Source organism: Magnolia sinica, chromosome 15 (genome assembly GCF_029962835.1).
Source record: "Magnolia sinica isolate HGM2019 chromosome 15, MsV1, whole genome shotgun sequence".
In the NCBI taxonomy this organism is placed as follows: Eukaryota; Viridiplantae; Streptophyta; class Magnoliopsida; order Magnoliales; family Magnoliaceae; genus Magnolia; species Magnolia sinica.
The window spans coordinates 69257616-69282220 of record NC_080587.1 but is presented as its reverse complement, the minus strand read 5'-3'; the positions used below and the strand labels follow the sequence as shown (position 1 = coordinate 69282220).

General features: G+C 44.1%; 2 protein-coding genes across 3 annotated transcripts in view; one reads left to right on the top strand and one right to left on the bottom strand.

The window, feature by feature from the left end:
- Window positions 1-1758, bottom strand: part of LOC131226646 (uncharacterized) — a 55841-nt gene extending 54083 nt beyond the window's left edge. Inside the window, exon 1 of one of the 2 annotated variants that reach the window (XR_009161956.1) lies at window positions 1073-1758. Coding sequence is in view for 1 of the 2 variants with exons in the window: in XM_058222240.1 (XP_058078223.1) it covers window positions 1073-1572 (500 nt within the window). In the remaining variant the exon portion in view is untranslated. The remainder of the gene's footprint in view (window positions 1-1072) is intronic. The other variant, XM_058222240.1, reaches the window with a different exon arrangement.
- Window positions 1759-8243: 6485 nt separating this feature from the next.
- On the top strand, window positions 8244-9791 carry LOC131227974 (fasciclin-like arabinogalactan protein 21). The gene has a single exon (XM_058223787.1). It carries the CDS (start codon window positions 8305-8307, stop codon window positions 9496-9498), a length of 1194 nt encoding a protein of 397 aa, XP_058079770.1. The 5' UTR covers window positions 8244-8304; the 3' UTR covers window positions 9499-9791.
- The last annotated feature ends 14814 nt before the right edge of the window (window positions 9792-24605 follow it).

Genomic DNA, 24605 nt, shown 5'->3' with positions numbered 1-24605 from the left:
AATTTTGATGAACATTGTGTTCACCGTCCATTGGCAAGCCACTAAACAGATCATAATTCGGTCTGATTACCTTGAAACTTGGGTTAACAGCCCAAGAAATAAACTCTCCTAATCACTGACAATGTGTTTTAGTAAGCACCTTGGGGCATCGTAATAGCATTCCTCTCCTTAAAATTGCCTAATTACTTCAATTGCAGATGAAGGATGAGACAAGTTTTCATAATTTGTGAGATGATATGATAGAGAACCAAAGACATCACATCCATGCAAGATTATAGAGCCATCCTTCCATCGTACACAATGCAAAAGAGATAATGGATCAGGGCTGCGCACAGTGCACTTGGTGGAAACTACCATGAATGTCCCATGGTTAAAAGTTCACGGAAAATGGACAGTCCTAAACATTCGGTTAGTAGCCTTCAAAAGGACAGTAAAAGCAATAATAGTTAATGGTCAACCCCCAACAGCAAAAGTTAAGAGAGCAATGGCCAGGATTGTCCTATTGCTGTTTGGAACCATGGGCCACTCAAAGCAGAGCCCACTAGGTGGACAGTTCGATACACTTTCTTGCCACGCATATGGTGGTAGGGGCAGCTCCATCATTCAAGACATCTCTATATACCATTTCCCTGATGGGTGTACCAAAACCAGATGAACTATACGATCTGCCGCACAACGACAACTATCCACCAGCCTTAGTTTCTACAAGCGGGGCCCAATGTCCATAATCAGGACCATTGGTTCAAGAGCCCTGCTGCAGATCGATCATGCCCCAAAAACACTTCCATATTGAATAATCATTTCCATCCAATTTTGAACTTAACCAGTACAGGTCGACCTTTACTTCGCATTTTCTTATCAGTCTATTTTCAGGCAACCATTGAAGGGTTGAGATTGTTTTATCCAGTGATGGTCCATCCATAGTAGCACCCATGATATCCACGGTCCGGATGACTGAAACCTGGGCCCACCATAGGAACTCAGCACCCTAAATTCCTCCACCAACCAAACTCTGGAAATGCATTTCGAAAAGTACAGCAAATAAACTTCTGAAAGGGGAATTTTTCCATACCTGTAAAGCGATCCAAATGCCAAATTATCACGATCTCCGCGAGAATCAAAGTAATAATCCTTCTCCGGCTTGGCCTCCGAGCCAGCCCACACCCGGACGCCCGATTTTCTAGAAGGATCATCCGCCTGTTCTCTCGATCTCTTCCTCTTCCTCTTCTTCTTCTTCTTCGACACCCCTCTCTTGTCGCGGTCGCTGTCCCGATCCGACGGAGACGAGGAATCGAGAAGTTCGTAGGTGCGAGGCTTCGACGGTGGGATTTCTTCAGCGTCGGAGCCATCGCTGTCGTTGAGGATCGGAGTGTAGTGAGAAGTACTGGGGCCCGGGATGGAGGAAATGGATGGGGTGAAGCTGGAGTTGGAGAGCCATTGAGGGCCGTGGGATGAGGTGGTTTGGGAATCGGACGGACCGGATGAGAGGGGGAAGATAGGGAATATCGAGGGTTTTTGCTGCTCTCCTGCTTCTTCTTCCTCTATCGTCGTCTTGTTTTCTGCTTCCTCCATTTTCAGTCCTGCTATTGGAATGAAAGTGGATTGAAATACTCGAGTTGCTACTGAAAAGCGAGACGCGTGGGTCGAGGCACACTCGTGCGAGATCTGGACCGTCTGCTAGGTGGGACTCGTTGTGGGCATTCCCTGTTCCTTTTATCAGTGGAACTCGTGTATGCTCGAGCAGTGATGGACCTGATATTTTGATGATTGGGACAGTCATCCTTGTGTGGGTGGTCTCCGGAATAAATATGGTCCCGTGGATATACTCGAGCGATGATCCTCACCATTGATTTGAGGAGTTGGATTTGAGCCGAGGAAAATTCCACCCCCGCCCGTCTCCAGCTAGGATAGGGCAGGAGCTCTGTGTGGCCACCGTGATGTATGGGTTTAATCCACACTGTCCATTTATTTCTCCTTGAAATTTTATGGTATGGTACGAAAAATTAGGAAAATCCAAGATTCAAGTAGACCGCACCGTAGGAAACAATGGTGGTGATGATGCTCACCGTTGAAACTTTTCTAGGGCCCACGGTGATGTTTATTTACCATCAACCTATTAGGGCCTGTTTGGCCGGCCGGATTGCGCGGGGTCAGGAGAAATGGGATCAATTTTAAGGCAATCATGATCATATGAGTGGATTGTTGTAAGATCCATGGTATTGCCTAATTCCGGAATAAGTTTACCATGCATGTTTGGGACGGAATGTCACGTGATACGTTTGGCATTTTATTTTCTTTTTATTTCTTTAGTTTTGTTTTTTTTAACAATTAGCTTGTTAGTATATACCCATGTCAATACACACACTCCATGTTAGCCACCCCCAGGGATCGATACCAAGACTTAAGTGTTGAAACAAAGTATCTCCACTCAGTCTGCCAGTTGAGTTATGGATCTGAGTGTACGTACGTTTGGCATATTTTGAGATCACGCAAGTGAGTCCTGATTGACTGTGGTGAGAAAGTGCCTGAATTCCTTACTGCGTGTTTGGGCGGTGGGATTAAAAGGGATTAGGTAGTATGAGATTCAAAAAGCATAATTATTACCCATGGCAGGGATTGTCCCCTACTGCCATGGATAAGATTAATGCAATGCTTTATTGGTAATACGATAGTATATTGAACCGATATACTTACTATCATTTGGAATTACTGAGAATAACACACGTGTTATATTTAAATTGTTCATTTGTTTTGTAACCTCATTTTATGGCATGGGCCTAAAAATGAAATAGATCCGAAACTTATGTGGCCCTGAAAAAGTTTTCAACGGTAAGTATTCAATCCCCGTTGCTTTCTATGGTGGGGTCCACTTGAGCTTTAGATTTACTTGATTTTTTGGCCCATGCTCTAAAATAATCTCAAAAATTGGGTGGACTATCATAGTGGGACCTACACAACTTGCTAACATTGAATGAAATTGGCACAAGATCATGCAATTCCATCTGATCTAATTCCAAATTTTTCCATTCTTCCCCGTCATGGAGTGGAATTGGGACCAGGACCAGATGAATCCCATCCCATCTTATCCCTTCTAATCCCACTGCCCAACCAGGCCCTTAGTTTAAGTGGTTCCACCAGTTTGGATTATTATCAACCTGGCAGGATTTGAAATTGGATGGACTATTCCCTATGCTTCAAGCCAATGACAATGGTTGGTGCTATGTGGGCCCCATCATGCAATATGTGTCACATCCATGCTGTCCCTCTATTTTTCTAAATCATTTTATGTTAAGAGACCAAAACCAAGGTATATTCCAATCTCAAGTGGACCACGTTACAAGAATTAGTGTTGAATGAACTTCAGTCATTAAAATTTGTTTTGGGGGCTATAAAAGTTTTGGATCAAGTTGATCTTTGTTTTTCCATTCATTTGGGTTGGAATTACCTAATCAACAGATTGGATGTCAAATAAATAGTACAGTGGGCCGTAGGAGGATTTCAATGGTGGATATCCAATCATTATTACTTTCCTATAGTTTGGTCTAATTGAAATTTATATTCTTATCATTTTTGGGATTAAGCCCTGAAATTATATGTTAAAATAGATGAACGGAACGAATGAAGAAAATACATCATGGTGGGGCCCATAGAGCACCGACAACCAGCCAAGGGTTGGCAGGGGGAGTAGCCGGATTTTCGTTGGCTTGGACAGAACTCCAACCATCGCACAATCCATACTGTACTGGGGTCCAGCTACTGAAAATCAGGTCTCTAATGGACCACACCATAAAAAGAGTGTCATCCAAGCCGTTTAATATATCAGGTCGATCCAAAACTTCCGTGGCCTTAAGAAGTTTCTCAACGGTAAGAGTTTAATCCCCGTTATGTGGTGCGACATGTGTCTTGAATCTGCTTCAATTTTGGATCTAGATCTGAAATGATATGGATAAATGGATGGACGGTGTGGATAAAATCCATGACCACTCAAAGCTCCTAACCGTTCCTAGCTGGAGACGGGCAGGCGTAGGTCGCAATCCGCATTCGCTCATACTCGGCTAGATGGTTTGTCTGGACTGTTTCCCGGAATGTGTGGTTGTGATCGTCTAGCACTTTCTTAATGTGACCACAATGGCCACACATAAGGATGGATGCCATACGGTAGAGCCAGCTCTGGAAACGGATTGGCTACTCCCCCTGCCACCAGCCAATAGCTGATGGTCGATGCTCTATGGATCCCAGCATGATGTATGTGTTTCATCCATGCCATCCATCTATTTTTCTAGATCATTTTATGGTACGGAACCAAAAATGAGATGTATTTCAATCTCAAGTGGACCACATTACAGGAAACAGTGTTGAATGAGCGTTGATCATTAAAAACCTTTTGGGGCTACAAAAGTTTAGTTTTGGATCAAGCTGGTCTTTGTTTTTCCCTTCATATGGCCTGTATGACCTAATCAACAGATTATATGTCAAATAAACAGTACACTGGGCCTTAGGAGGATTTTAATGGTGAATATCCAATCACTATTTTTTTTCCTGCGGTGTGGTCCACATAAGATTTATATCCCCTTCATTTTTGGTATCAAGCCATAAAATGATTTGTGAAAATGGATGAATGGAATGGATGAAACACATACATCATTATGGGGCTCACAGAGCACCGACCATCAGCCACCGGGCTGGTGGCAGGGGGAGTAGCCAATCCGTTCCCACCAACTTTATGCGGCAAACGTGATAGGGCCACTTGTCATCTATAACCATCCACCTAGTTGGCTTTTGATGCGGCTGGATGATGGTTAAAATGCGTGGAAGATCGGATAATCTTGTGCATCCAATTAGTGGGCCTCAGAGACACTGCATGGAAGAACGCGGATCGCGCATTGACTAACTCAACTGGAACATTGGACCGTGTAAATTCCTCGTGGGGCTCACGTGATATATATTTGTGTCTTATACATGATGTTCATCCGTTTTTCTAAGCTCAAGTGGGCCACACCATGGCAAACTGTGCGAATTGAAACCCATGTTGGAAACTTCTTCAAGGCTACGTAAGCTTTGGATCAAGCTCATATTTGTTTTCACATCTACCTTACGAACAAGTTGGATGAAGAATAAGCATCATTCTCACGCTAAGAAGATTTCAACCATGAATGTCCCCTTGAGATTTAGATGTGCTTCAAGATTTCAACCATGAATGTCCCATTGAGATTTAGATGTGCTTCAATTTTTGGACGCATGCATTAAAATGAGCTAGCAAAATTGATAGGCAACATGGATAAGACACATAAATCGCATGTACGCCTTGTTTGCGCAATTCAATTAAACACAATGCTGCATGTGTAACTGAAATCTTGTGTTCGATTTATATGTGTGATTATAAAGTACGGGTGTGCCAAAGTTAAAGTTATACTTGACTTAATGTTTGATTTACATAGCTAATGTTTGATCTACTTATATTATTCCATTCATGTAATTTTAATGATAAAACTCAAAATTTGATTATCTTGAAACGCAATCAATGTGCCATGTGTGTAATATATTAATAGCCTAACAGCACCTCCGTTACACAAGCTAAGTCTTTTTTTTAAGCACACACCCTCGCACCCACACATACTACAACTTTTGACCTTAGTGTTGAAACTCACAGGAGTCTCCCAATAAGCCATGAGCAAGGACCTTAGGTACAACTCCCCCACCTTTAAAAATGAGCAAAATAGACATGATTCCAAATCTTAGCCAAAAGGGAAGATTACAGAACATGTGACTATTTGAAATCCCTCTAATACTAACTACCTACTAATCTATGTTGCCAAATGGCTTATAAATTTTGAACTTGTTGAGTAAATCCTTAGATGAGTAAACTGCCAATTTTCAAGGCTAAAAGTTGGATTTATGGGATCTCAATTTTCATAACTATTCGAGCATGCCTATGCGCCCACTATGGGCCATGACATCAGTGGTTTTGGAACAATGAGAGATTGCCCCTTGTCCATGGGTAAGGTAGAGGTGATGCAGATGATAGTCTAGACCAAAAGGGCAGAGCCCATATGGGCTTTGGCTTCCAGGGGTCATGGATTGCGCGCAGAGAAGCTTACAACTGACGGCTGACATATATATATATATATATATATATATAGGGAAATGAGGTCGAGCTATGTGGGCGCCACTGTGATGCGTGTCGACCATCAACACCGTGCAATTAATGGGTCCCCTCGAAATTATGGGATATCCCAAAAATCAGCCGTATACTGAACTCAGGTGGGCCATACCATCTAAAATCATGTGAAGACACCGTTAAAACATATAAAAGCACTTGGTGGGACCCACTTGAGTTTTGAATGTTGCTGAAACTTGGTTTGAACCCTCATTCAAGTGGGACACACATAATGAATGGGCTGGATTTGCAAAAAAATCTCGGTGGGCCCAAAAAATGATTATGAATGTTTTAATGGTGTACGGCCCCTCTCCACTTCTGTATGTGGGCCATGACATCAGTGGTTTTGGAACAATGAGAGATTGCCCCTTGTCCATGGGTAAGGTAGAGGTGATGCAGATGATAGTCTAGACCAAAAGGGCAGAGCCCATATGGGCTTTGGCTTCCAGGGGTCATGGATTGCGCGCAGAGAAGCTTACAACTGACGGCTGACATATATATATACATATACATATATATACACGGTTACTGTACAATAATTACATATGAAAATATCATGGTATTTTGGCCACATTCGACTCCATTTTTGAGATAAATTTCTTGCTATGAAAAAATTGATGGATTAAGCAAAACCCTATTTAGTGGACCATGAAATTAATATCAATGAGTTGAACTCACAATGGATATTCATCACTTGTACACATATCTAATCAGAATGTCATGTGTAAAGGCATACATGGGACAATAAGGCATACATGGATCAATGACACGAATAAAATATATGTATTAATGTGGGTCCATATGTGTAGTACATTTCAAAATCCACATAAATACTTCATGAGACCAAATGTAATTCCATCTCACCCAATTTCAACCCTTGTTGTCCTTCCCAAATGCCAGATTAAATTTGCAAGGAACTAAATACAATTCCATTGCACCTAATTTATCTAATACCATAAACTAAACATCCCTTGATAATCTAATTCCCGCAACATCCGGTTGTGAAAAAAAGGTTAAAACATTCCCAACAATCATCTAATAAAAAATTTTAAAAAAAGTATTGTGGTGGTAGTGTGTACACTACTGCACACTCGCACCACAATAGGTGCTCGAACCGACAACCTACTGTTGAAACTATTGAGAGTCTACTACGAGCCATAGGGTCACAGGCAGCTTTTAGTTGCCCTATTGCCAACTAGCATCATCTTAGTCAGCTGGTGCCCACTACACACACGGTTACATATGTGATATCCATGCCATGCATCCTATGGAATACCGTCACCTTGGCTACAAACCAAGCCCGTCAAGTAATCTACTGGACCATATATTGACAACCCTTCCGAATTATTTGGAAACATCCATTAATATGGGGTTTCAAACATCCATTATCTGGATCACTGGCATTAAGGGGCCCGACCATAGATGGACTGTCTAAAAAAATTCTCCATGATAGATGTAATCGCAACCTTTGGACATGTAGCCTGCAAATTTGGAGCAATCTCCAGCATTGGATGCAAATTTTCAAGAACCCGTGCAACAAAGGCTATGGTGGGATCAGGATCATCTTTGTGCAATCCACTCCATCCATCATCCAGGCCAATTTCTTGGGTTCCAAGATGATGTTTATATGCCATCTACCCCATTCAAAAGACAAGTACCCTCAGGACGAATGTAACCATCATCTCCATCCCACTTTTACACATGGTGCAGCCCAATTGAGTTTTCCATCTGCCTTATTTAAAGGCTCAAAATCCTAAAATGATCTAGCTCAAGTGATGGACGGAGCAGATGTACCAGAAATATCACGGTGGGCCACACAAAACCTTATCGTGCACACTCGCTTGAAACTTCGCGTCAGGTCCGCGCGCATCTCGTCTTAAGAACGAGTTCCCTAGCTAACTAACTTCAGTAGTCCAACGAACTACTGAATCCAATAATGCCTTTTCCCGCGCGTTCGAACAAAAAAACCGTCGAGGGCATTTTCGTAAAAGTAAAAAAAAATCAAGAAACCCAGCTTTCGCCCCCGACCCGCGCCTATATAAAGCCCACCCCCTTCGAGCTTCTACCATTCGCCCGTCCGATTTCCTCCAGAAATCTCTCTCTCTCTCTCTCTCTCTCTCTCTCTCTCTCAGTTGAAGAAATCCTCCATGGCCGTTCCAACTCACTCTGGACTCGCTCTCGTCGTCCTCCTGACTCTCGTCATCTCCCAAACCACCGCCATCACCCAACCCCCTCTGCAAGAAGACCACCGCTCATCGACAAGTCCCTCATACCCACCGAGTCAAGACCTCCATGACTCGTCCACCTCCACCAACACCATCTCCCACGGGCTCCTGGCCCCGATCCTCGGCAACCTCGGGTTCCAGGAACTCGCCCTGGCCGTGCCTTCCCTCTCCCAGTCCTCCCTCACACGATGGGTGGGGCCCGCCACCGTCTTCGCCCCAGCCGACGATTCGATCCGCACGTGCCCGGCCTGCTCCGTCCCTCGCATCCTCCGCGAGCACATTGTCCCCGGCGTCTTCTCCCTTCGCTACCTCTCCAAGCTCGCCTTCGGCACCAAGATCGAGACGATCAGCCCCGAACGCTGCATCACTGTCACCACCTCGATCTCAGCCGTCGACAACGTCACCAGGATCTTCGTCGATGGCGTCGAGATCACCCAGCCCGATCTCTTCAACGACGGCACGATCGTCATCCACGGTCTCCGGGGCTACATCTCCACTCTCTCCCCTCTCTCCTGCAAGAGAGAGAGGATGCCGAACCCTCTCTCCTCGCCCCCTTCCCTCGCTTCCGCAGCTGCCTCCTCTATCGTGCGCCTGATGCTGCGGGACGCTATGCTGCGCCTGAGGGACACTGGGTACAGCGTCCTCTCCCTTGCGCTGAGGGTGAAGTACGCCGAGCTGTTGAACCTCCAGAACATGACGATCTTCGCGCTGGACGACGCCTCGATCTTCGCAGGGGGGCACTCGTACGTTAGCAACGTGCGCTTCCACATCGTGCCCAACCGGTTCCTGATGCACGCGGATCTGCTCCGCATGCCGGTGGGGACCACTCTGCAGACGCTGGTGCACGGGCAGGCCCTGGTGCTAACGGGCGCCGCGGATGCGCTGAGGATCAACTACGTCCCGCTGAAGATCCCTGACGCGATGTACAATCTCAAGATCGTCGTGCACAACATCTTCCTGCCGTTCCCGCATCTGCAACTGATGCCGTTTGGAGCGTCGGAGGTGGCGAACGACAATGGGATCTTTGAATCATCGGTGAGCGAGAGACGCCATGAGGCGTGCTCGATGGCGCCGGCGGTGGTGCCGATGGTCGAGGCGGAAGATGATGGCCTGTGAGCTTGGGTTCTATACTGTGATTCCATTCTCGATTCCCTGTTTGTCTTCCTTTCTTTTTTAGGTTTCTGTTCTGCGTTTGGACGGTCGACACGTGAGACGCTGATTTCTCCGTGAATTTCATTTTCTGTTTGTGAAGTGCATTCTGTGGGAGTTTTTTTGTGGCCATCTTGCATTTTGGGATGCTGTTACGCCTACAATGGTTGTTGGCTGTGGGAAGTTTATGTACTGTTTTCTGTGAACTGGACTTTACGCTCTGTTGAATTGGACTCTCGTTGCTGGCTGCTTCTTTGGTACTTCGTTGTGGGAGTTTGCTATGGTTGTTTGTGTGGACTGTAGACTGTAGATTTCATTTTATGATTTTTAGTTGCGGGATACTTTTGTTTGTGTTGTCCGTGAATGCTCTCTCTGGAAGGACGACCTTGATTGATGTCGCGATGTATCGGTCATTGTTCATTGTTACTCTACCGTACACGTGGTTGTACGGTTAGAGATTCTTGACCGTCGATCTTGTGGCCCTAACGTAGCTGAAGTAGGGAACGGGACGGACTCAGAACTATTCTCTCCTGTTTGTAGATTTTCGGCCTTCAATTGGAGGGTGAAAATGTAAAAGCAATGGTCATGGTTGATATTTGGAAGGGAGAAGTCTATCGTGTCCATTTTTTGGACGCTGATTGCTAGGTAGGGCCTGCCGTGATGTTTGCAAGAAATCTAACCGTTCATCCGTTTTTTCCAGCTCATGTTAATGCGTGAGCACAAAATTGAGGCAGATCCAAAACTTAGATGGGCCACACGATTAGAAAAAGCAGCGAGGGAAATGAGTAACGTTGAAACCTTTCTTAAGTCTACCGTAATGTTTATATGCCATCCAAACCGTTCATAGGGTTATTCCCACTGGGATGAAGTAAAATTATGAAAATATCAGTGACTAAAAACTTTTGTGGCCCCACCAATGTTTCCACAGTGAATGTTCTATTTTCACTGTTTCATGTCGTGTGCCCATTTGAGTTCAGATCAACGTCATTTTTGGGCGGGCTGGATTTCTCGGAAATTGATTGGCTGCTCCCCCTGCTCATCTATTCCGTTAATCTATTTTTAAAGATCATTTTATGCATTGATCCCAAAAATGAGAGGGGTATAAGTCTCAGGTGGACCACACCACAAGAAAACAATAGCAATTGGATATCCACCATTAAAATCCTCCTAAGGCCCACTACTGTTTATTTGACATCCAATCTGTTGATTAAGTCATACAGGCCTAGATGAAAGGAAAAAATAAAAATCGGCTTGATCAAAAACTTTTATGGCCCCCAAAATGTTTTTAATGGTCAAAGCTCATTCAACAATGTTTCCTGTAATGTGGTCCGCTGGAGATTGGTATATACTTAATTTTTAGTCTCATAATATAAAATGATATGAAAAAATAGATGGATGGCATGGATGAAACACATACATCACGGTTGGGCCCACGGAGCATTGACCATCAGCCATTGGGTGGTGGCAGGGGGAGTAGCCAATCCGTTCCTGGATTTCTCACGCACATCACAGGGGCCCACATAACTCCTGAGTGCAGGATTCCTACGACTGGGGTGTCGCGGGCAGTCCACGTCCCATTTTTTTGGGACAGGGGTTGCCTTATTCGAGGGGAAACGGATTGGCTACTCCCCCTGCCACCAGCCAATGGCTGGTGATCCGTGCTCTGTGGGACCCACCATGATGTATGTGTTTCATCCATGCCGTCCATCTATTTTTATAGATCATTTTATGTTATGAGAGAAAATAAGAGGTATATCGAAATCTAAAGTGGACCACATTACAAGAAACAGTGTTGAATGAATGTTGACCATTAAAAACATTTTGGGGCCATAAAAGCTTTGGATCAAGCTTATATTTATTTTTTTCCTTCATCCGGGTCCTTATGACCCAATCAACAGATTGGATGTCAAATAAATAGTACATTAGGCCTGAGGAGGATTTTAATGGTGGATATCCAATCATTATTTTTTTTTTCTTGTGGTGTGGTCCACATGAGATTTATATACTTATCATTTTTTGTGTCAATCCCTCAAATGATCCATAAAAATCGATGAACGGAATGGATGAAACAAATACATCATGGTGGCTCTCACACAGCACAGACCACCAGCCACGGGGCTGGTGTCAAGGGAGTAGCCAATCCGTCTCCTATTTATGGAAGCTGAATGGGCCCACTGTGTTCCCGAGAAATCCATCCAATCCATCCATCCTGCCACTCAAAAATGAGGCAAATCCAAAATTTAAGTGGACCTCAGGATATAAACAGTGAATATTGAACGTCCACCGTTCAAACAATCCTGAGCCACACAAGTTTTGAATTAGGCTAACACTTTATTGTTTTCATGCTCATCCGGAATATTATATCAGACCCAACAAGTTTTGAAGCATATGGGTAGTATATAAACACTATGGTGGACCCAACAAGATTTCTAAAGTACGAATTTCCCTTCCCACATTTTTCTACTTGAGCTTTGAATCTGGCTCGGTATTTGGCCCAAATTGTAACATGATATGAAAAATAAGATAAGGGGATTTTTCACGAACATCATGGTGGCCCTACCTAGATTCCCGCCAGTCAAATACGGTGAAAACGATATAATGCAATGTATATGTTAAACGACGACTGACTGTGTAAGGTTTCTAATGGGCAAGATCTAATTATCTCGGCAAGTTAGAGCATACGCCCCCTATTCAAATGCGTGAAAATGATAAAAATGCATTATAATGCTAATGTATATGAGGAGCAGGGGTTGAGAAGGGAATGAATGTTGCACTATATTAATGCGCTAGTTTGGTGAAATTGATAGATGTTTGGACAGTAGGATGAACGGTTGTATTGTAAGCAAGATAGAGTGACTCATATTTGAACTTGGGTAGCTGGAGAGGCTTGGACTCTGGCTAGGCTAGGCTAGAGTAGGGTTGGGCTCTCTCTCTCTCTCACTCACACTCTCCTTGGTGGAGGGATGACTAAGGCTAGTGGGTGAGCTCTCTGAAATGAGAAGGCTCTCTGATGCTTGGTGTTTGTAAAATGAGAAGGAATGTGGGGCTATTTATAGTATCCAGACCCAATTTTCTTATAATTCCTAGTGATCTTAGGGGTAAAATACGGTTGAATGGCTGAGATTGGAAGATTGCCAGATGGCATCATCTGATGGGTTGGATGACTTTGTAAAATGGTAATTCTAGATAAGGAGATGGACATCAGAGTAAATGCATCTCAACCACACACTTAAGGTTTGAAAAATGAGCAACCCACATGCTTGAGGGATGCTACCCGAAAGAGAGAGAGTGTCACGTGGCCGGCAGCAACCTGGCTGCCACTAGTCCCCACTTGGACTCCCTGCATTGGCAGGCATCATCCTCCAAACGCGTGAAGGCTCTGCTGTGAGGGTTGGTGCTTTGAGATTTCGACCATTTGTCACGCCCCAAACTCGGAACCGGGCTCACAAAATTTTCGATCACCGAATTCGGCGCCGACAGCCTCCCTAAAATCCCATTCTCGGCTCCCAGCGCTCATTCGCCAGGTTCCGATCCTGGGATGCTACGAGGAGGATTTTCTTGCACCAGTTTGATTCGTAATAAGCACAACTCACAAACAACAACCAAAAACTCCATCACATTTTCACTATGATAAAAAACTTTAAAAGTACAGAGAGCATAAAGGGGAAATACAATGATGATAAACAAAAAACTCCAAGATGATCTGCAAAGCGCTCCTGCCTCAGCGCTGCGGCGCTCCAACGTCACTTGCACGCAGCGGTCGTGCATAAGCTTATGGAAAGTTTAGAGGGCGGTGAAAGTGTGTGCACAAGGTAGTAGTTATGCAATATCAGAGTAATGCGGAATATGCTGATGAATCCATGAATGCCATTAACCGTACCAAAGCCATGCAGTGCAAAATGCAACTCAAGCATGCGAATCCTCATTTAAGTCCACATATCAATATAGCTCAACTCTGGGATATCACCGAGTTCTAGTACACTTCAAGCCAGATTGCCACCCAATCGCGTACAATAAGGTGAGTGGAAAAGACCTCACTATCTGTTGCCAATATCGGGCTCGGCTCGTCAATAGCGGACCCGTTCCTCGAGCTGGTTAACTCAGCCTATCTTTGCCCCCTCATCTGGGCGGATAAGGCCGCACCCCCTTCCAACCGACCACGACACAGTGGAAAGCGCAGCCGTCTGGTAATCGGCACTTGGCGCTCATGTATTCACTCGGTCTAGACGTTGGAGCAACCTCTTGGTACCATAAGGGTTTAGGGACTTTCACCCAGGGATATTTATAGCACCCCATGTAGAACAAGATTTTCGGTATCCAATCCTGCCAACCACGATATGGGTGTGGAGGTTACGGCCCTGATGTCGTTAGGGCGTACAGTACCATATCACACAATGCGAATGCATGAATCACACTACCCAGTCATGTAGCAATCCTGCGCGTATCGTGCGCTCATGTAGGGCAACACCGCTTATTCGGGAGCCCCTAAATAATTTGCCCAAAGGCATATGCTATGATCAGTCACTTCTCATGTCAAGTATACATATGATGCGTATGATCATGAATTATGGAACTATACTAAACATGCTATGAAGTAATGCACTATCCTTACAACGCAGATGGACTAGACGGCCCACACACAACAAGTACGAGCCTAACAATGGGCCCTAGGGAGAGTTGTAATGTTGGACATTTAACCAACATTATACTTGCAATGTGGACGTCAAACCATCATTGCTCCCAAGGCATCGCCCGTCGTAAACCTCATCGCATGAACCATGTAGAGATCACACATTGCAATGGACCTTAGGTTCATCCCATTGGGCCTTAAATACATCAAATGGGCCATATTATATGTGCCTAATATTCATCGAGTTGGCCACATCAATGGGCAGCACCAATGGGCCTTATGTACATTGCAATGTGTCATAACCTACGGGCCTTAGAATACATCAAAATGGGCCTCGTGACATGGGCCTTATATATATATATATATATATATATATATATATATATATATATCAGATGGGCCACACCAACGGCCACAATTACATTAATATGAGCCCCATCTCATGGGCCTTATAAATGCCAAGGTGGGCCTCAATGGATGGTCACAATTAAATCAAGGTAGGCCTCAATCCGTGGGCCCTAATACATCACAATGGACCTTCTAAATGGGCCATAAATATGCAACAGGTGGGCTCTACACATAGGCCTTATATATATCATAGGTGGCCCTTAAAAGTTTTGAATGGTGGATGTCACTGTCCACGTAGATGGTGGGGTCCACTTGAACCTTAAATCTAACTCATTCTTAATTTCGAACCAAGAATGGGCTTCTAAGAATGGATAGACGGTTTGGATGCAGCACCTACGTCCCGATGGGTCCCACTGTTGTTGGACAGTGTGAATAAAACACATGCATCACCGTGGGCTCCACCGTCCGCTGGACGGTGTGAATAAAATGGATATATCATGGTGGGTTCCACCGTCCACAGCCGTGGACGGTGTGGCAACACATACAACAATGGTGGGTTCCATGTGTGTGGCCCACCATAATGTTTTCCCGCCATCCAACCTGTTGACAAGGTCACACGGACCTAAGTGAAAGGAAAAACACAAATTTCATCTTGATCCAAAACTTCTGTGGCCCATAAAATGGTTTTAATGGCAGAATTTCAATCTCATTGTTTCCTGCAATGTGGGCCACCTGAGCTGTGGATGGAGCTGAAATTTGGAGGGGGCCCACTGCTGGGAGTGGCTCACCCAATGAACGGGTTAGATGACAGATATACATCATGGTGGGGCCCACAGCTGGGCCCGTGGGCTGCTACCCGTCCACCCGTCCACGGTGCGCAGGCAGCGCCTGTTACCTTCTGATAGCAGCAACGCAGCTGCGGCTGCACCTATTTTATTTATTTTTTATTTTTTTATTTTTCCACGGTATTTCATATGTGGGGCCCGTGTTAAGTAAATCCGCCCCAGCCATTAGCCTCTACAGACTATGATAAGTCCATCGAGCCCAATATTGGGCATGCCTTGGCGCGTAAGAAATTTTAAGCAAATTTGAAAGGTGAAAATCACCATTTTTAATGCTATGGCCCACCAGATACTTGGATCAACCTCATCTTTTGGCTCAATGCCTAAAATAGTCTGAGGAAGAGGATGGACGGCGTGGATTGAACACATGCATCAAGGTGGGGCCTACATGAGTGGGCCACCTATAAGCTTGGAAACAAGTTGATATTTGTATTTTCCAAACCACGTCCAGCGTCCTTGGACGCTGGACGTTGCACGTACAAATACATTCGAGGTGGGCCCTGTTTAGGTGGGCTACCTCATGAAGGATGGTGTGGATACAACACACACAAAGTGGGCCCCACTTGTAGATGGTTTGGATAGAATATATGCCTTATGGTGGGGTCCATTCAAGTGGGCCACACAACCATATCATGATCCCATAAAAGAAAATGAAATAGAGAGGGAGAGAGAGGAATAGAGAGTGGGACACGCGTGATGGAGGGACCCCGACACTATGGGCCCTCCCTTGCAACCAATCATACATCAAGTGGGTCCCATTACACATGGGCCCATTAAATCAAAATCCAACGGTGGAGATCCCTTCTCCACTAAAATAGACGGTCTAGATGACCCTAAGTATACAAGAAAAATAAACATCATAATGGGGTCCATAGAGAATGGCCCGATCATGGAAAGATCATGATGATCAAAGTGGGCCATCAGCCACATCTTAGGGTCCAAAGTGAGATCTAAACCATTGGTCGGTTGGCCTTACTTGGCCCATCTTAAAAACATTAAAATTACTCTATCAAAGCACCCACCGCTTGATCTTCTTGCTCCCTTGACTTCCTTAGCTCCTTAGCTTCGATTCCAACGGAGGAGATGAGGTTTGGATGGTTGAGATGGGAGATGAAGGGGTAGGAAAGTGGGCCACCTTTGATGCTTGGGAATGCTTGGAAAGGCTCATACATATGGTGCTTTCTCTCTTGCTTGGGAATGAGTTTGAAAATGAGAGAGAGAGAGACTTGTAAAGGGAGAGAGAGTGATGGGTGATGGAGTGATGGATGTGGTGAGTGATAGGTGTGTAAGAGGTTTTTGACTTTTGGGGTTTTTGGTGTAAGAAAGGTATGGGCTTGTAAGAACTTTTTGACTTTTGTGGTTGCTTGGGAATGGGTGAAAGGTGATGTGTACTTGACATGTTGAGATTGATGGATTGAGGTTATATCTCGTAGAGATTCTCTCGTAATTCGCATGCTCGGCGTTTTTCTCGCATCGAACGCTGGCTCACATCTCCTGCCCAGAGTATCGCATCGACGCGCGAGTCGCGGCATCGGAACTGCGGCGATGACACGGTCGCCAAGGTATCAGTCTCGGGTTGAGTCGACTCAGATTGACAGCGTGTGACGCAGGGTCGTGCGCAAATACCGGTTAAAGGTCGAAGGTTACCGGAATTCGACCGGGAAGACCGCAGAAGTCTAAGGAACGGTATGGTCTAGGATACGGGGCTTACACCGTTTCTCCAATTGGGCTTTACTAAGTGAGTTGACTGAGTTATGGGCTTGGGTAGGCTGGCCGGGTGAGTTGACTCAAGGTTTCAGGATTTTTGGTTCCTAGGGTTTAGGGTTAGGCTGACTGGGTTGGATAGGCCAAGTTTGGGGTTTAGGACTTGGTTTCCTGGGATTTAGTCTTCTAGGGGTGGGGTTTAAGACCAAGGTGTGGTTGTCCATCCATCCATTCAAACTCTACTATCTTATCAGCCTGAGATGGGGTGTCTACAGATGCCTCTCTTTGATAGAGGTTGTGTGTAACCGAATGCCAAAGCGAGTGGATGCCTTTGCCAGTCAATCATGAATTACGATATGAACTTGTTACCTTTGTGTTTGTGTTTGTTGGTTGCCTGGAAATAAATAACTCACACATATCGCGAGGGTTTGAAGAAAGTGTTATGATTGTCCCTGCGCAGGCCGCCAATCGCAACCATTTCTCTCCTGATCGGTACTAACATCGGAGAGGTACTGTAGAGCCTTTGCGCTTTTTGCGGCCTTACGAGGATACTGACCCAGTACTGGATTGTTTTTTGCTTCCCAGATCACCCTAGGAGTACTTCTTTTGTTTGATCATCAAAGTGGTTAGTTGTCTTGCACTTTCTGCGGCCTTACATGGAACTCACTATGCCGACTTGGAGTCGATAAAATTTCGAAAGCATTCATGCCTAGGTATGTCTTTTTCACCGTTTGGATGATTTCTTCTTACTAGGCTTGGCCAATCGTATTTGTAATGCATTGGCATTTGATATAATGGAGTTGACACTGGAGTTCAGTCCGATCGTATTTTGATGTGAATTTGTATCTGGTAATCTCCGGGGAAACCGCAAGATATTGGATCTTACTTGATGTTGCGCTGACTTCCACCTAAAGATATAGAAGAACTCTTAGTGCCTCGAAAGTCCGATGCATTATTTTGAAAATGTTTTGTGATTTTGAAAGTTGCCCCACTCTAGGGAGTGATACTTTGTGGGAGGTTTTTATTGCAAGATGATTTTGAATTGTGTCCAGCTACTGATTGTCTCCGTTGGGGATGCCTATGGGACTTTAAATACACTACTTTTTATTGAAAATATGCAATGGATAGTGCGTATGCATGATGGTCGTGATGAAATTAGCTGGGGATTATAGATTTTGAAGATTTTGTATTTTATTGCTTGGATTTTGTTGTTGCAATCGGGACCGATATCTGTTGGGGATGGTTCATTTGGTGCAAGACTGATTAGTGATCGCAATCAATAATCCAAAAGTTGACTGGTTCTATCGTCTCACAGGGTAATCAGACTTGATTGTTTGGGGGTTGGTCTGGAAGGTTGGTTGTGATCAACTCGGACTTTTATGAATGACGCAAATTTGTCCATGAATGACAGTTAGGATTTCGATTCGTGACCAATTAAGGCCGCCATCCCACGGTTTGTGGTTAAGATTTCAATCTATGATCAATTGGATCTGTCGTCCCATGGGTTTATGGTCAAGATTCTGACCCATGATTGATCAGATCTGTCATCCCATGGGTTTGCGGTCAAGATTTTGATCCATGATCGAGTCCATCATCCCATTGGTGTGTGGTCAAGATTCCGATCAATGATCAATCGGATTCGTCGTCCCACTGGTGTTGTGGTCAAGATTTCGATTCATGACTGATCGGATGCGTCGTCCCACTATTTTATGATCTCTAGGGAGATGTTTTTGGAAAATTTTAAAATATGATCCAGTCCCTCAGATTGCGAGTTGACAGTCACGTTCGATGCCAATTTTTATTGAAAGAATCTAGTCCACCGGATCGCGAATTGACAGTCACGATTAACGTTAATATTTTGGGTTTTGAAAAGATCCAGTCCATCAGATCGCGAATCAATGGTCACGATCAATGCTAGTTTTGAAAGAATCCAGTCCATCGGATCGTGAATTGACGGTCGCGATCGATGCTGGTATTCTGGTTTTTTTTTAAAGATCCAGTCTATCAAATCGTGAATCGACAGTCGTGAATCGATGTTAGTTTTTATTGGAAAGAATCCAATCCATCAGATCACAAATCGATGGTCGCGATCGACGATGATATATTGGGCTTTTTTGAAAATATTAAGTCCATCAGATTGCATTGCGAATCAACAGTCACGATCGATGCTGATTTTTATTGGAAGAATACAGTCCATCAAATCGCGAATCGATGCTAGTATTTAGGGTTTTGAAAAGATCTAGTCTATCGGATTGTGAATCGACGGTCGTGATTGATGCTAATTTTTATTGGAAGAATCTAGTCCATCAGATCATGAATCGATGATCGCGATCGATGCTAGTATTTAAGGTTTTGAAAAGATCTAGTCCATTGGATCACGAATCAACGGTCATGATTGATGCCAGTTTTTATTGGGAGAATTATTTTTAAAAATGATCTAGTCCATCGGATTGTGAATCGATGGTCGCGATTGATACCGGCTCTTATTGGGAGGAAATTGTTTTTGTGAAATTCGAAAATGCATGGGATTTTCTCTCTCCTCCACATCACCTTTTCAATTTCTCTTCAATATCTCATGAGTTATTAGATTTTGGGATAAAATTTTGAAATTTTCCACCATTTTCATCATTTATTCACTTTTCTCTTTTCCATCACCTCACTATGGACAATCTGTGCAAGATTCCTTACAATGAGGTCTCCCCAAGGTCCTTCTCTTCCCAAAGGAGAGGGCTAGGCCATGTCTCATCAGCAAAAGGGGGACTAGCGGCAACCAGGCTACCGTTAGTCCTCCCTTTGTCTGTTGGTTTCTTCTAGCAGCTAGGTAATGGCGTGTGGCCTCCTCCTCTATATATTTCAGCTTGAGGTGACCCGTTCCAGCATGTTATACTTTAATTTTTCTCCTATTTCTCTCTTTCCTTTCTCCTTTTCCAGTTCTCTTTTTCTTCTCCTCTTCTCTCCATCCATTCACTTCAAGTAGGGGCTTTCTTTAGAGCTTTGGACATCAAGGTGGTGTCCTCTTGGTGTGAGGAGGTAACAGTAAAAGGTAAGGTCCATTTGTGTTTTTTCCTTTCCCCCATTTGTCCCCAATTTTCTTCATGTTCTCACGCCTTTTCTCTTTCTTCTCATAGGTGCTCTTCGGAGTTTTTAAGTGCGGTGTGAAGTGGTGGACAATGGTGACATTTTAAGGTCAAGGTAGTGCATGGAGTTGCTCTTTTTCAAGATTTTTATTTTTTCCACTTTGCTCTCTTTTGCTCCCTTCTTCACATGTACAAAATGATATTTTCGTTCATGAGCATGAAGCAACATGTAAGGAGTATTGTTTTCTTTTGAGAGCTTTTGTGCTATGTAAATAATGGATTCAAAGTGATTACTCAGGCCCCATGTGCATTTTGGGTGGGCCCAAGCTTCATTTTGGATCCCCTTTTCATGCTTTCTCTACTCTTGTATCCATGCTCTTTTTTCCTTTATTCTTTCATTTTCACAAGTGATCGGACCCATTGAGATGGAGTGGCCCATATCAGATTTTTGGCCTTTAAAATTCTCCACAGTGGCCCAAATGTCTTTTGCGAATTCTACGGACAAGAGAAAATGATCCACGTTGTGCTCCTATGTTCAAATGGGCTTGGGATTTCATATTGGGCCTGAATAAGATAAGTGACCCATCCTTTTTTATGGATTTTCGGGTTGGCTTGCTCCTTTGTGTTTCTGAGCTAAAGTCCCCTTGGGCCAAGATAGCTATGCCATCTTGACTTCTTTGGTGGACCTTGAACAACTTTTGTGGCCCATGCCAATGTTAGGCAAGGGCTTAGCTTCTTGATATGCATATAAGGACTAAGTGGGCTCACTTTGGAATGAGCCTCTTTACTTGAAAATCCTGATCCCATTTGCACATGTGAATATGACTTTGCCGCTCTTGTTTGAAGTTGGATCATGCCGTAGTTCATAGGAAGCTCTTGTAAGTGTAGGAAATGGGGCATCCTTGACTTGGATTTTCTAATGCTTGGATGGGCTTGTACTCTTGTCTTTCTCAAATATCCCACTAATAGACATTTAGCCCTCTTATAATTTGTCATGTATATACTTTTGGACAGGATTGGTCTCATAATGTGGCACTTGACAAAGTTCTCCCTTTTAGGGTGCCTCCTTTTTCACCTTACAATCACTTGTATGCTCGTACTTGGACTTGTATCCTTAATGGGCTTTCCCCTTTCTCATTAGGTGCAATCTTATCCACACTTGCTATCTTGGAGTGGGTCATGGGACAAGCTCATGTGAAGCATTTTGGACTTGTTGTCTTGTGGAGCTTTTCCCATGTCCCACTTTAAGTTAGTCATTCAAAGGGTAAAAGGGAAGATGGGATATGATGCTTACCTTGACCCGCTCTTGTAGATATGCCTCGATGTTCTTGTAGTTTTGTTGGTGCTTCATCATCATCTAACGTGGACCCTACTTATATTCCTCATGAGGTCAAGCATCTCTCTATGGGTGCTTGCCCCAACATTTCCCTTCCTTCCATTCGAGAACGGGGAGCTCGTAAGAACTGGGAGGATTGGTTCCCCATTCCATAGCTTTGTCTCAACACAATTTTGGAGGCCTCCCCGTTCGCAGGCTTCTTGACTCTCTGGTTCCCTCACCCCAATAGGATGCTGGTAGTAACGTTTTGTGAGTGTTGATGGGACAATACTCACACATTTCAGCTGTCCTTCGGTGAGTGGGGGATTACCTCACTAAACGTTTTCATGCATATAGAGCTTCCTTCCTGTGGTGTGCACGTATCGAATGCTGATACTCTTCCACCCGTCACAAATACTAACTGGATGAACCTCCTCAGTGATATCCCTCCTAGCTCGAAATTCTATTATAATCAATTAAAACTCCGATGGCTGACAGCTACCTTTGCTCACATCATCCCGGAGGATGATCATACAACCATCTTCACGGCCCGAACCATGGTGATGTTCCTCATGGGCTCTCTCATATTTTGTCATGGTAATGAGAGAATGAACCCTACGTGGATCTTTCTGCTCGAGGACATCTCGTTCCCGTACAACTGGAACGTGACTCTCTTAGCTCCTCTGTACCATGGCATGGATAAAGTTAGCTGTGACAATCGCTCTTTGACTGGTTTTTGGTCGATTGTCGAAGTTATTGACACTTCCTTAGCCTGATTCCTCCATCCCTTGGATGATGTCCATGTTCACTTTTCTTTTTTGTTTGATCCTCAAACCTATTTTTATGACCACTTTTCGCACCTTGCCTTGCCCTTGAGGGATTCGGATCCTCCCCGCTGCTGCTTCATGTTGTGGCGGCCAGAGAATCCCTATCCTGTCCCACGAATATCAAAGGATAATTGGCGGGCTGATATAAAAGGCCTCACCCAAAATGATGTAAGCATTGCTCTTTGATCTCTGAATGTCGTCTTCTGCTTGCTTTGTTTGATTGACTAATAATTTTTACCCTTGCGCACTGTCAGATGACGTGTATGTTCGCGACCTTGTTGGCAGGGATAAGTTTTAAGGCGTCACATTAGTGTTGCTTGCTTTCTAATCTTGATACTTACATATGGTATCTAGGCAAGTGACTATTCGGTCTGCTCACCAGGATTTTGTATGTACCTTTGTCACCACCCCCGGAGCCGATCCGTTATGGTCTTGTAGCTGCGGGTAGCTTTATCGCGAGATGCCTGCACTGGATTTTACCGTGCCTGATAGAGATTATGCTTTAAGGTACCGTCAATTCGGCATAGGGTCAATCTTTCCTCCTCTCTTTGCTCCTCGACGGGCTCACCACTATGCTGGAGGTTCGATGATGGCCCCTCTGACAGATGATTTTTATGTTAGGCAGTAGGAGAGAACTGATGACGATGACTATGTGGGGCATTTGTAGAGGCTACAGCGGGCATTCGATCCTTCTTCAGCAACTCTGTATATGATTTTTCTCTTATATTATTTTCTGAAGGATCATATATTTGTACTTTATATGGCATAGATGGTCTTGATTAATGAAATGTACCTTTTTTACTTCAGATCTTGATCACTTAATGTATGCTCTTGATATCTTTAGTCTTAAGGAAGTTGATTGATGGCATGGATCATGTTTTTGCAATGCTTCAATGGTCCAGATGATTCGGGTCCACCTTGATCTTCATTTGAACACTCCCGGGTCCGACAGGCCTGTTTCGGGCCCACATTTTCATGATTGGCCACATGGAGAAGGTTCTGGATGGTCTTAATCTCATTATGACCAAAGTAGAGATCCATTTGGAGTATTAATGGCAACTAGGGTGCCTCCAGCTGATGTCACCTGTCATTTTCACCTACTGCGGGCCCCGAAGCCAATCCCGTGAAGGCAGGGTTAGAAAGTACAGACTAACAGCAACCTGGCTAACGCCAGTCCCCCTACTGTTGAAATTTTTGGCATGCTCTGCTTCAAACAAAACATCCCTTTCTCTGCTGCTAGTCTCCATCATTCCTTGCAACTGAACATTCGATTCTTGCATAGATTCCTGATTTGTCTTCTTCTCTCTTTTGTTTTTTGCTTTCATCTTGGCCATTCCTTTTATGGGCCACCCAAGATGGATTACTAGAAGATGGGTTGTTGGGTCCTCATCATTGGATGAGTTAATGTTCTTGGATGGTGGGATATTCCCTTCATTTATGGCTTAGATGGAGCTTTTGTGGGAAGCATTAATGGTAAGGCTAATAAAGGGTAGGAGATGGTAGTTGGGCTGAATTAAACACTTCCATTAATGGAGGATTTGCTAGAATTTCTACCATTGATGAAGAGGTTCTTGATGAAGGGATTTGATGGTGGAGATAGGCTTGGGAAAGAGGCTATGGGTCCCATTGATGTAAGCCATCTAAATGGGACTTTGGATGGTGAAGATGAAGCCATGATGGATGAGGAGGTGTTGATCTACCATTTGGATGGCTTGGATAGCTTGGATAACTTGGGGGCCACTTTCGATGGCTTGGATCACAGTATGGATGTCTGGATATAGGATCCTTCGGCTTGATCGGTCTCGATGTGATCCCGACTATGGTAGATGGCGATGTAGCTCATCTTCCGATATCTAACGATGTGGATGACTTGACAACTCTTTGGATGAGTCATGATGATAGTTGGATGTGCACCTCCCTTTAGGATGGGTTAATCGGTGGAGATATTGGCATAGGTGCTTCGATTGGGCCTATAACAACACTCTTAGCTGAAAAGGGCGAGCTCTCAGTCCTAGAGAGGAGGGAATAGGACTATGCTAAAATAAATAAATTGTTGAACATAAATAATAAATAACTGAATCAATCGCAAATCTTAATCGTAATGGTATTGAGAAATTGGTTCAAACCTTTGTTCAAAGGACAACCTTTCATAAAAAACAAATGTTTATGGTAGGACAACCTGATTTCTTGAACATAGTAAGGAACAAAACCGCAAACTAAAATAAGAGGCAAATAATGGAAGCTATCTATTACACACATTCACCACATGTACATGAAAAAAGAGATTACAAACATTCAACACACATACATCATCATCCACCTCAAACACCA

What these genes read in the sequence shown, in the direction of transcription:
- LOC131227974 (XM_058223787.1), top strand. Translation starts at nt 8,305, where the DNA reads ATGGCCGTTCCAACTCACTCTGGACTCGCTCTCGTCGTCCTCCTGACT.